The sequence below is a fragment of the Astyanax mexicanus genome, chromosome 3, assembly GCF_023375975.1.
Source record: "Astyanax mexicanus isolate ESR-SI-001 chromosome 3, AstMex3_surface, whole genome shotgun sequence".
Taxonomy (NCBI): Eukaryota; Metazoa; Chordata; class Actinopteri; order Characiformes; family Acestrorhamphidae; genus Astyanax; species Astyanax mexicanus.
The window spans coordinates 9,136,287-9,148,888 of NC_064410.1; the positions used below are offsets into that span (position 1 = coordinate 9,136,287).

Here is a 12,602-nt window from a genome sequence, read left to right on the forward strand (position 1 = left end):
TGTAATTTCATGATGTCTCTTAATATTAAACTCCTTAATTCCGGCAACTTTTAGACTCTTTGGCCCATTTTTCCTGCGCTAAAACGTCACCCTCTCCGTTTTTAGACTCTTTGGCCTGTTTTTCTGCGCTAGATATGCACACTCTCTCCGCTTTTAGAACCTTTGGCCCCGATATTTTGCGCTAGAACTGCGCACTCTCTCCGCTTTTAGGCTCAGTTTTTTTGACCCGTTTTTCTGTGCTAGAAATGCTATTAGACTCTTTTGACCCTTTTTCTGTGCTAGAAATGCTTTTAGATTCTTTTTACCTTTTTTTTGCGCTAAAACTGCGCTTCCTCTCCGCTTTTACACTCTTTGGTCCATTTTTCTGCGCTAGAAATGCGCACTCTCTCCGCTTTTAGACTCTTTGGCCCGTTTCTGACGCCTAGCGTTCAAACTTTGAATTTCACATCATAACAGCGGGCCAACTTTCATTCTATTTCTAAAAGACCTCGCGGGCCACAAAAATAAGGCACCCTGAGTCATGTCTGATTTGAAGTGAAGCAAGCTAAACTTTTGTTTTATTGGGTTAAAATGCTTAGAGCTAATAACATCACAACTGCTCACTTATATCTACAATGAGCTGTCCTTATTTTTGCCTAAGCTTTGTCAGGGTGTTTTTCCATTTTATTTATTGCACTGCATTCTAAATAGATAGTAAGCAACATTTCTTCTGTTTCAGACACAAAGTCATTTTTCAGAGTTGATGCTAATTGTCAAGGTCTGCAGGATCATTGAGGCCAAATGAAGGGGCGGGGAAACAGTGAACTTAATAAATAGATGGCTGCTACTAGAGTCCTTTTGTTGCCGTGAGTTCTGTGGAAATCATGGCACTTTTTGTTGCTGTCTTTACAGCATTTAGTTTGAGCTTCTTTAACGTGGCAGCTGCTGCTGTTGCATTTCCAAGAACCCATAATAATAAAGTTCAAAATATTTCACCTTACCAGTATGATCTTCACGGTTTCCTCCCTGAGCAAAGGGCACCACAATCTGGATCTTATCAGAGATGCCAAGTAGCAGAATATGATAGAGTTCAGTGTGGTGAACCTGGCATAACTGGTGACAACTGTGAAACAATCAATTGCTGTTTTGATGGACAGCAGTGCTACTATGGCTTGGCTGGTAAGGAGTGGGCTTTTTGTTGGTTTGTCTGTAAGGTTTATTAAAAGGCTGTTAAGCTAACCATGCTTTCTCCTGTGTTTTGTAGTGACCATCCAGTGCACCAAGGATGCACAGTTTGTGTTGGTGGTAGCCAAGGATTCAACGCTGCCCAGGCTGAGTCTAGACTCCATCACTTTTATGGAAGGAAGTGATGGAGTCTGTGGTGCAGCTGACTCTAATGCAGCTTTTGCCATATTTCAATTTCCTGTAACTGCTTGTGGGACAAGAATGATGGTGGGTACCTTAAATCTTTCTCCCTCAGGTAGAACAACCAAGTAGTGATTTCTGGTCGTTAATGGAGGTGTTTTCACTTTTCAGGATGTGGGAGGTCACCTGGTTTATGAGAACAAAATGTCCTCCTCCTATGAAGTTGGTGTTGGACCACGTGGTGCAATTACAAGAGACTCTCACTATGAGTGGGTGAATGAACATCAAATGTCTAGCAAATGCTGGCCCCAACTTTTCTAATCAATGTGATTTCTTTTGCTTTAGGCTTTCCTTCCAGTGTAGGTATTCCTTAACAAGTGTTGAGGCACTGCTTGTTGAGGTCAACACCATTCCCCCTCCAATCCCTATTGCTGTTCTTGGTCCCCTGAGAGTAGAGCTTAGACTAGCTAATGGTCATTGTGTTACGAAGGGATGTGTGAAAGGTAAGCATGGGTCTTGATTGAACTCCTCATATGCTGTGGTGATATAACTGTTTTTATCTTATAAAACTGATTCTGTGCTGCTCAACAGAACAGGTAGCCTATACCTCCTACTACTCTGAGGGAGAGTACCCAGTCACCAAGGTCTTAAGGGAACCTGTCTATGTGGAAGTGCGACTCTTGGAGCGATCTGATCCAAATGTTGTCCTCACCTTACAACGCTGCTGGGCAACCTCTATGCCTGACTCAAACAGCCTTCCACAGTGGGACCTTCTAGTGAATGGGTACGGCTTCCTTTCAGAACATGTACTGTGTTTTGTGGATGTCAGCTTTCCTACAGCTTTATTTTCTATAGGTGTCCATACCAAGATGATCGCTACCTGACCAACCTGATTCCAGTGAATGGCTCACCTGAAATTCCATATCCCTCCCACTACAAGCGGTTTGTCTTCAAGATGTTCACATTTGTTGATCCCACTTCTACGGCTCCCCTGGTGGAAAAGGTAATGTACATCCTGGTTTGTTTCAAAGTGTGTGTAGGTGAAATTAGACTGGTTTAAGATGCTTTTCGTCTCCTTCAGGTGTTTATCCACTGCAGTACAGCTGTGTGCCACCCAAGTAAAACTAACTCCTGTAAACACAATTGTGGTAAACAAAGTAGGCCAAGTTCTTATTTCTCTTTAGGGGGGCTTTATTTTGTCTGTGTTCTGGTTTTAATTTCTTTCTCCTTGTCTTTCAGGAAGAGATGTTTCAGCAGCAGAACGATATGCTCCTAAAGAGCCGGTGGTATCCAGTAAAGAAGTCCTTTTTATTAAAGCTTGAATGTCACTCCTGTGTTGTCTTATCTGAAATAAAGGTGCTTGATTTAAAGTTGTGGTGTTTGAGTATATGCATGATTACCCAGTCAGATGGTGAACCAACTGTTAAAAAGCCCACTGATTCTATATAGTAACATGAGATTGGAAGAAAAGGCTTTCTTTGTGAGGGTATCAAAGCATGGTTTGCAGTTTACATATGTAACGTGTACAGACCCAGTAAAGATTGGTAAAATGATAACTGGGTGATGAAACTACTGTGGTCACTATGCCCAGTTATTTCTGAGGAAAAAAAATCTGTGGTTTAACATGCATGGTAGGTCCCCCAATACTCAGCCACTTCTCATAGTAACCCTAATTATACATGAGAACACCAAAAAAGGATGTGTATGCCCAAGGTTACAGATTCAATTTTAAAGGTTTTTAACCATTATTTGTTAGCAGTTTATATATATATATATATATATAAAGGGTTGGAGTAGAAGCTTTTAATTTGGCATGTGTATTTAGCACATGATTACTGAATGTGTGATTGTTTTAGCAAGTTAAAGTTTTATATTTTAATAATTTCTGAATTTAAGTTAGCTTGAATCTTTTGAAGCGTCCAATTTTTTGCAGTTTTTTTTTACTCTAAAATTGGACAAACCCAAATAATACTTAACACAATATAATCTTGATGAATGTTGAACTTTATGCCTCGATTTAATTTTCTAATTTAGTCTAGCAGACATTTTGACGAGGGATGACTAAAAGCTGGAATGCCAGTGGATGAATCTGCTTAGGAAAAATATAATTTCTTTACCACTTTGAAATGCATATTAATAAACATTTCCAGACCTATTGGAACTGGCATTACCACTGATCTTCACAGCATTTGTTAGGGGTGTGACGAGACATCACGAGACGAGATGATAATGGGTTCACGAGAGACGAGATTTAAAAATACATTTAAGAAATCAAAAATAAAAAACGGCTTGAAAACTAGTTTGACAAAATCATATAACGCAGACTTAGACTGATTTCTCAAGAATAAAACTTAAAAAAAAATAAAAAATATAGTGCAAACAATAAATGCAAAAAAACAGTCATATTAAGACTATGGTTTGTGTATTTTCTCCTAAATTTCCTAAAATACCCTTTGTTTCCACTGGAGCCAAAATGCAGCGAGATATACAACTTAAAAAGTGGGTATGCAGCCTAAGCAACACAGAGGGGCGCTGCACTAAAGGGGGCACCAAATGAAAGCCCCTAATACATTTTTTCACAGGAGAACAATCAGCTTGCTGGTTTTGAGGATCGCGGTGGGCTAGCAATGACCGAACTAATCAACCTCAAATTACACACAACAGTAGCACTTGTTAATGTTAACCATCATCAACATATCCAAATCAAATCTGAGCAAAAAAATCAGATTTAAACAATTGTTTACAATGTGAATAGACAATTGTTACACACACAGCTTTTAATCTCTATTAACCAAGCTACTCACAGCCTAGGCTGCAGTGAATATGGCAATGTCCTACTGAGGACCCATCCTAGGCAGATTTTCCAGTATCCCTTTAGTCACATATGGTACAGTCTAACAAGACTGTTGTTAAGTTGTATTACAGAAAGACCATAAGGAGAAGAATTCTTACCAATGTCTTCTCAGAAATAAAGCCTCGTTGCACCATTTTTACCCAATTCAAGTTCAAGGCTACACAACAAAATTGAACCTACATCCACAGATTGACCCAGACAGGATGTGGACTAACTAAATAAATCAAAAACACAGTCATTTATCAAAAAAGCTTTATTTTCCTTCAGGAAAGCTTACAATTACCAGAAAGGCACCTTCTCATTAACCCTAATGGGACCCAGGGAAACACTTCCTTGCCACTGTGGAGCTGAAACAGGAAACAGGGGGTAAGTAAAGCAGTTACATTTCTGGTTTAACAAACGGAATTTGCTATACTTACCTGCACCTGGCAGAACCTGTCCCACATCCCTGCTGCCACAGCTCGTATCACAACAGCTACAAACTCTGGAATCTCCATCCACAGAAGTCCATCTGAAACAGTCAAACCCTGGTCAGTAACCTGATCAACTGCACAAAATCTGAAGCTTCATTACCAAAACTCACCCATTATTACTGAAGGAACAGGCCTTGTGAACAGCATCAGTGGGAGCAGAAGCAGCAGCAGCCGCCTTCAAGAAGCAGGTAAGGTAAATCTGCAGAGAAGCAAACACCATAAGCCCACAGGAACAGTACAGGCTATACAGAACACTGCAGTCCTCCTTACCAAACCACTTCTCTGCTGCTCAAACACAAAGGCTTCCAGCTGGAACTGCAGCTTGTCCCACTGAACCCGGGGCAGGAAACGAGACTGTGAGCCTGTAAGCTTAGCGTCTACCAGACACCTAGAAGGAGGAACAGTTAGACAAGTGCCCAAGATGGACAGTCAGACAGATGAACGCTGTACTCCAAACTAGTCTGAAGATGGATAGTTAGCAGAGGCATGCTTACCCATGATTCTCTATAAAGGAATATCTGGGAGTAGTGTTCAGGTCTGGCACAGTAGTGGCCACACAGCTATCCACAAAGATCCTCAGAGGAACATGGTTGTACTGCATCACAGCAGCTTCAATGTTGATGAAGTCTCCCAGGATGTACTGGTTAGAGGGTCTCTCAAACTGCCAGTCATCTGGAGAGAAAGAAGCAGCACCATTAGAGACAGTTTAACCCTTACACTACCTGCAGTGCTTTAATACAAACCCATCATGAGCCTGAGAGAGAAGACCAGACGTTCCTCAGCAGTCACAGTAGCGGCATAAGGGATCCAAGCAGGCAGGAGGGCATTGCTGCTCACATTAAACTTCCTGTGAACAAGCCAAACAGTCTCAATACAGACTCCTGCTTCTGGTTGCAGCATCTACACTGAACAGACAGCTCCTTACCGTGGATAGTGACACTCAATGCCCACCACAGTGCTCTTCGTCCTGACTACTGGAGATCCAGCAGATGATGGGGTGGAGGATTTTGGGACATAAATAATGTTGAAGGAATATACCAATTCTTCCTCAGTCATCTGCAGAAAGATGGGAAAGAATTACATTAGCTCCATTCGCAGACCAGACCAACAAGATCAGCTATTCTCAAACTCACCATTGACACACCATTACACAGCTGCAGTTCAGACTGAAAAAGGTAAACCTGAGCAGCAGAATCTTCTCCTGTTGCTGCACAGCCTCCAAGTGTGATCTCTGCTGGGCTTATTAGTTCTCCAGTTCCTAAGAAGTCCTTCTTTACCTGCACGTACACGTTGTTCTCGCTACACTGAACAGCTACACTAGTAGCACGAACAGGCTGTGGTGGTTCAAAATGCACTGCTGGCTGCTGAGGCTGCACTGGAGCTTGGGGATAATGCCACATCAGCTTTTTCACTGGACCCAGCATTTGTTTGAGTTGAACACTCAGAGGAGTTTGAGGAGGAATTGAAATTCCTCCTGAGACAGGAACTTTGGGCAAAGTTAGCTGAGCTGGAGCACCAACTGGATTACCAAACTGCGCATTACACACTCCCAACACAAGAACCAGCAAAACCCCAACCCCACACTGCTTTAGAGCCATCTTAGAAATTCTGTGAAATACTGAGGACTGTTTCTGCTGTTACCTGGAACTGCTTTTATGTAGAAACAGACAAAGGTGACTCCGCCCCCACTGGAGTGCTCTTAACACGCCTCTGGACCTGTTCTCTGTGTGACACAGGTGGCACCAATCAAGTTTCATTGGTTATACTGTGGAAAATGTGGGTCAACCTTCAACTGCCCACAAAAGATATTTAAATATCTGTGCCAGTTATGGATGTGATTTGTGATTTAGTTTTTGGCTTCTGTATAACGTGGACAAGTATCTTTGCACAAATACTAGGGGTGTGACGAGATCTCGTGGGCGAGAGATTTAAACGTGACAATATTTCTCGTCAAGCTTTTACCTGTCTTGCGGGAAAAATAGTTTAGTGTGGACTTTTTTAGGCGGGATCTGGCAACACAGCAGGAGTGCAACCATGCACTGTTTGTGGTGTATGCAAACGTAGATAAGTTCTGTCATTACTAGCCCACGGCGCTCCACAAAACCAGCAAGCTGATTGGCTGTTTCTCATGAGAAAAAAATTATTTGGGGCTTTCATTTGGCACTACCTTTAGTGCAGCGCCCCTATGCGTCGCATAGGCTGCATACCCCCTTTTTAATTTGTATATCTGACTGCATTTTGGCTCCAGTGGAAACAATAAACGTTATTTTAGGAGAAAAAAACACAAACCATAGTCTTAATATGACTGGTTGTAGTTTGCACTAGGGTTAGTTAGTTTTATTCTTACGAGAGAAACCAGTCTGTTAAGTTTGCGTTATATGATTTAATCAAATAAAACTCTAGTTTTCAAGCCATTTTTCAATTTTGAAGTTTTCTTAAAAAAAAAAATTTAAAATCCCGTCTCGTCTCTTTCTCGTGAACCCAATATCGTGTCTCGTCTCGTCTCGTGATATTAGTGTCTCGTCACACCCCTATATCTCCATCGTCTTCCCATCTTTCCGGTACAGGTTGATTTTGATTTCATGTGTACAATCATAGACTGTATATAGCTGGACAGAGCATCGTCTCTCAAAAGTGAAGCCACCACAGGTCGGGCGCCCCCTGCTGTTCGGCTGCAGAAAGCTGTGTAACCCCACCCATCCCCATAGGTTTCAATGGCAAAACAGACAACATTCAATCACGTTTTTTTCTAATATACTGTAATTCTACCTCCATTATTTAAATGCAGCAGCTAGTGTAACCTCTGATTATATTGTCAAATTTTTATATTCTCACAGAGTTCGTTTTTTTAAACGTTATTCAGCTCTATTCATTTTCATTGGCGGCGTCCATCTTTATATACAGTATGTGTACAATGAACACTTCCAAACATAGGCTGGCTTAGATGAAGTCTAATCTGGCCTTTTTTTATTAAGAATTTGAACCTCTAGGTTCATGGCATCTCTGTGTGTGTCTGTACGGCTGAGAGTTGTGTTCAGTAAAAGAGTATTCTGCTAAGCTGTACAACGTTGTAGTGAATTCCTACGCACAAGAACACAACACTAGGGAGCCGAATTGTCCAGTGGTCTAAATCACTGCCACTATGAGCGGAAGGTCGCAGTTTCGAAACCCCTGCTCATGCAGCTTTGCCAGGTTTTCAAAAGATAATTTCAACACGGCTTCAGTAAAATCTTAATAATAATAAAAATAATAATATTTAAACAAAAAATTACAAAACATGGGGCCTCATGTACTAAAGGTGCGTACGCACAAAAACATTGCGTACGCCATATCTCACGCTCACGGTCAGATGTAATAAATTTGACTGGAACGGGAGAAAGTGCGTTCCCCATGGCACTTTCGTTTCGGGTGTACGCCTTTTTTTGTACGTATGTATTGTGTTTTTGTCATTTGGTGACACTTAGAGGAGATGCATTGAAATTACAACTAATAAGATATCCTTTATGCACACATTGTAAGCATTCCTAGGTAACATAAAGTGAATTAATCAAACAATTTCATTGGCTTACAGAAATAATAATTCAACGTGTTTCCACTTAGCCTAGATTATATAAACATGAATAAAGGTTTGCGCTGGAGTTGTTGGAGATGCAGCGTTGGCATTATTGGAAAATATTGCTAATGGCCAAATTCATTGAGAGCGCATTTTCCGTGATCATTATGTTTTTTTGGCCCATGATGATGACTGGCTTATAAGCCGTTTTAGATTTCCAAGAGCATAAGAGGATAAGAAAACAAGCTGAGTGTGTGACAGGTGGCTTCTTGGTAAGCAACTCATTTAAATCATTTAAATGAAAGCATTTATTATCCATCTTAGAATAATACAATTTAAAACATTGGTAATTAGATGCTATGTGTATATAATATTAATAATTATAATGATTATTTATTATTATTATTATCAATATTATTATTCTAACATTATACTCTGCGTAATTGAGGGAGGAGTCGTGGCAGGTGTTTTCGTGCACTTGCGCTTGATTTCAAGTTGATTGTGATGTACTAAGAGAATGTAAGTGGGATTCTGCCTACGCACGGTTTGATAAATACGGATTTTTTTGTGCGTACGGAACTTTTCAGATCTGAGCGTACGAAACATTAAGTCCACGCAAGTCTTAGTACATGAGTACTAGCATTATTGGGTAAAATAAAGTAAATTAATCAGACAATTTCATTGGCTTACAGAAACAGTCGTTCATGATGTTTTTATCCGGTGCACAGGGTTTTAGTATAATGTGAAAACATACAGCCAAATTAAATTTTTGCATTTTTTGTCCCAGAATTAAGTCAATAACCATTCCGTTAAATTCCTTGACCCAGAATTGTATGGAAAAGTGTGCTAATTTGTCTTTGTATAGGTTTTTAACTCAAGGAGCTAGGCCATCTTCTTCATTATTCTTTTCCGGTTCTGAATTAGCATAGATGCATTAAAGGGTTAAAAATAAATGTCATGGGACATTATTTCATCCTGTTACCTGTCAGAATCTTAAAATAGACACTTCTTAGGTTAAGAAAAAACAGGTGGTGAAAAAAAATCCACTATGTGCTCGTGGACCCCTGTTTCCATCTAGACTAATAATATTGACGGTAAATGAGCTCTCAATGAATTTGGCCATTAGCAATGTTCTTTTTAATAATGCCAACGCTGCCATCTCCAACAACTCCATCGCATGTTTATATAATCTAGGCTAAGTGGAAACACGTTGAACGATTATTTCTGTAAGCCAATGAAATTGTCTGATTAATTTACTTTATGTTACCCAATAATGCTTAACTACAATGTGTGCATGAAGGATATCTTATTAGTTGTAATTTCAATGCATCGCCACTACGTGTCGCCAAATGATAAAAACACAATACATAAGTACAAAAAAGGCGTACGCCCGAAACGAAAATGCAGTTCGTTCGTTAATAATTTTTTATAATAATAAAAAAATATTATTTTTATTATTATTATTATTATTATTATTATTATTATTATTATTATTATTATTAATATTATTATATACGCGTAGCGTTTAATTACCCATGTTTTAAATTGTATTATTCTAAGATCTAAGATGGATAATAAATGCTTTCATTTAAATCCTTTAAATGAGTTACCAACAAGCCACCACTCACGCACTCAGCTTGGTTTCTTATCCTCTCATGCTCTTGGAAATCTACAACGGCTTATTAGCCAGTCATCATCATGGACCAAAAAAACATAATTTTGAGTTTCCGGCGCTGATGGGAGTGGCTGTCTGTTCCAGTAGCTCCGTCTCCTTTGTGTGTTTTTTCAAGTTTTCTCACGTTTATTTATTGTCTCTGTGCTACTACACACATCTAGTGTGCATCTTATTTATATCCTAAGGATCTTTCTATCGTAAACATGCAGGGCAGCGAGGAATATTGGGTTTATTCCCGTGAAGAACTGCTGGCCCTTCGACCCGCGGGATGTGGGGGCATTGTCCACACAATACCGGGGAACTGAGAAGGAAATACCGCGGCTGCAGGGCCGGAGCTAAGCTAAAGTCTAAGCTAACGGCTAAGAGGACGGAGAAGTGCTGGAGGTACAAACCCTCAGTTCCATCGGTGGTTATGGGGAATGTAAACTCACTGACCAACAAAACCAACGAGCTATAGCCTGTCTGATGAAGAATCAGAAGCTCTACAGGGATTGTAGCGTGCTGTGTTTCACCGAGACCTGGCTCACCCACGACACACCGGATGCTAACGTGGAGCTACCCAGCTTCTCTACAGTGAGGACGCACAGGGACCAGGCGCTATGCGGGAAGCGGAAAGGTGGGGGTCTTCCTACAGCCTCAGTACAAACCACTGGTACCGAGGCAGCCCACTACCACACGCTCATTCAGAGTCTGGTCTCCTGAAGCAGAGGAAGCCCTCAGGGATTGCTATGACACCACTGACTGGAGCGTCCCACTGCACCCACATGGAGAGGACATTGAGGGGGTGACTCACTGTGTTACAGACTACTAATTTCTGTTGCTGTTGCTGTTCCCACAAAGACTGTACGGTGCTTTCCAAACAACAAACCCTGGATTACCAGCACCGTCAAGGACCCCCTCAACCAAGAGAAGAGGGCGTTCAAAGATGGAAACCTGGTAGAGCTGAAGTGCGTACAGGGGGAACTCAAGGTACGTCTTAAAGAGGCCAAGGAGTCTTACAGGAAAAAGGTGAAAAGAAAGCTGCAAGATAACAACATGAAGGAGGTCTGGGATGCAATGAAAACCATCACTGGGTGCAAGAACAACAACGGCAACCCAGTAGATCGGGGTGTGGACAGAGCAAACCAGCTTAACAATTTTTACAACAGGTTTGACTGTCCTGCTCCTGCTGACCTCTCCTCCTACCCTCCTGCAGCATCACCATCATCTCCATCTGCCCCAACATCACCTTCAACTCCACCATCATCTCCATCTCCACCATCATCACTATCTCCATCACCTTCAACTCCAACTCCACCATCTTCATCACCACCATTACCCTCACCTCCATATTCATCATCACCACCACCATCTCCTCCATCTTCATCACCACCATTATCCTCACTTCCTCCATCTTCATCATCACCACCATCAACACTATCAGCTGGCAGACAAATCAGCTCCACCAGTCCACCAACCTTTACTGCAGACCAAGTCAGGAGACAGCTGAGGAGACTTCACCTCAGGAAGGCTGCTGGCCCAGACAGAGTGTCCCCCAGAATGCTCAAGGCATGTGCTATTCAACTGGGTGAGCCCCTCCAACATGTGTTTAACCTGAGTCTGCGTCTAGGGAGGGTTCCTGCCACATGGAAGACAACCTGCCTCGTTCCAGTTCCTAAGAAGGCACACCCGAAGGAGCTGAATGAATACAGGCCGGTCACTTTGACATCTCACGTGATGAAGACCATGGAACGACTGCTGCTGGACCACCTCAGACCTCAGGTCCACCATGCTGAGGACCCACTGCAGTTTGCGTACCGTGAAAAGGTGGGAGTGGAAGATGCCATCCTCTATCTCCTGCACAGAGCTCACTTTCATCTGGACAAGGGGGAAGGTGCTGTGAGGGTCATGTTCTTTGACTTCTCCAGTGCCTTCAAAACCATCCAGTCCCTACTGCTGAGAGACATGCTGATGAAGATGGAGGTGGATATGCATCTGGTCACCTGGATCACTGACTACCTTAAAAACCACAACATGTCAGGATCAGGGACTGCTCCTCTGATACAGTGATCAGCAGCACAGGAGCACCACAGGGGACTGTTCTCTCTCCAGTACTGTTCACACTGTATACATTAGACTTCAAATATCACTCAGAGTCATGCCACATGCAGAAGTTCTCTGACGACACTGCAGTTGTGGGGTGTGTGCGTAATGGTGATGAGAGTAAGCACAGAAACCTGGTTGAGGAATTTGTGGTGTGGTGCAAGATGAACCATCTGCAGCTGAACATCTCCAAAACCAAGGAGATGTGCATAGACTTCAGGAGGTGTTCAGCAAGCTGGTGAACATCATGGACAATGTTCACCACCCTCTGCACAGCACCATCACCAGGCAGAGGAGCTCAGTCAGCGGCAGACTGGTGTCCCAGTCCTGCTCCACAGACAGGACAGACTCCGAAAGTCTTTTGTCCCTCAGGCCATAAGACTTTTCAACTCATCTCAGCACAGCAAACTAAAGGCTCTGTGACACTTTTTCACTCTGGCAACTCTGGTCACACCATGGACACACCCTCAGCTATGGAGACACTCTCAGACTTGCTGATGCCTATAACACTGTTTTTATAGTTCTACCCTATTTTGCACTAGTAGTTCATTCACTAGTTCATTCATCTACTGTTTACTTATCTTTTGCACTGCTGAATTTAAATCATTATATAACTGTGAA

At 41.9% G+C, this 12,602-nt stretch overlaps 2 protein-coding genes across 2 annotated transcripts; one reads left to right on the plus strand and one right to left on the minus strand.

The window, feature by feature from the left end:
- Window positions 1-833: 833 nt before the first annotated feature.
- LOC103023344 (zona pellucida sperm-binding protein 4) lies at window positions 834-2,714 on the plus strand. The gene is made up of 8 exons (XM_007240975.3): window positions 834-1,158; window positions 1,244-1,431; window positions 1,516-1,613; window positions 1,690-1,847; window positions 1,936-2,128; window positions 2,200-2,347; window positions 2,426-2,501; window positions 2,584-2,714. Exons 1-8 carry the CDS (start codon window positions 864-866, stop codon window positions 2,664-2,666), a joined length of 1,239 nt encoding a protein of 412 aa, XP_007241037.3. The 5' UTR covers window positions 834-863; the 3' UTR covers window positions 2,667-2,714.
- A 1,722-nt stretch (window positions 2,715-4,436) lies between these two features.
- Window positions 4,437-6,298, minus strand: LOC111196315 (zona pellucida sperm-binding protein 3-like). Its single transcript, XM_022685515.2, has 8 exons — window positions 5,805-6,298; window positions 5,597-5,727; window positions 5,415-5,518; window positions 5,166-5,343; window positions 4,942-5,059; window positions 4,782-4,870; window positions 4,618-4,709; window positions 4,437-4,545 (listed from the first exon to the last, which is right to left on the minus strand). Exons 1-8 carry the CDS (start codon window positions 6,267-6,269, stop codon window positions 4,478-4,480), a joined length of 1,245 nt encoding a protein of 414 aa, XP_022541236.2. The 5' UTR covers window positions 6,270-6,298; the 3' UTR covers window positions 4,437-4,477.
- Between the last annotated feature and the right edge of the window lie 6,304 nt (window positions 6,299-12,602).

Excerpts from the sequence above, each read along its gene's own strand:
- LOC103023344 (XM_007240975.3), top strand. The coding sequence starts at position 864 with ATGGCACTTTTTGTTGCTGTCTTTACAGCATTTAGTTTGAGCTTCTTT. Across the intron at positions 1,432-1,515 it reads CTTGTGGGACAAGAATGATG|GATGTGGGAGGTCACCTGGT; the intron begins GTGGGTACCTTA and ends TTCACTTTTCAG. Across the intron at positions 1,614-1,689 it reads ACAAGAGACTCTCACTATGA|GCTTTCCTTCCAGTGTAGGT; the intron begins GTGGGTGAATGA and ends CTTTTGCTTTAG.
- LOC111196315 (XM_022685515.2), bottom strand. The coding sequence starts at position 6,269 with ATGGCTCTAAAGCAGTGTGGGGTTGGGGTTTTGCTGGTTCTTGTGTTG. Across the intron at positions 5,519-5,596 it reads ATTGAGTGTCACTATCCACG|GAAGTTTAATGTGAGCAGCA; the intron begins GTAAGGAGCTGT and ends GCTTGTTCACAG. Across the intron at positions 5,060-5,165 it reads TCCTTTATAGAGAATCATGG|GTGTCTGGTAGACGCTAAGC; the intron begins GTAAGCATGCCT and ends TCCTCCTTCTAG.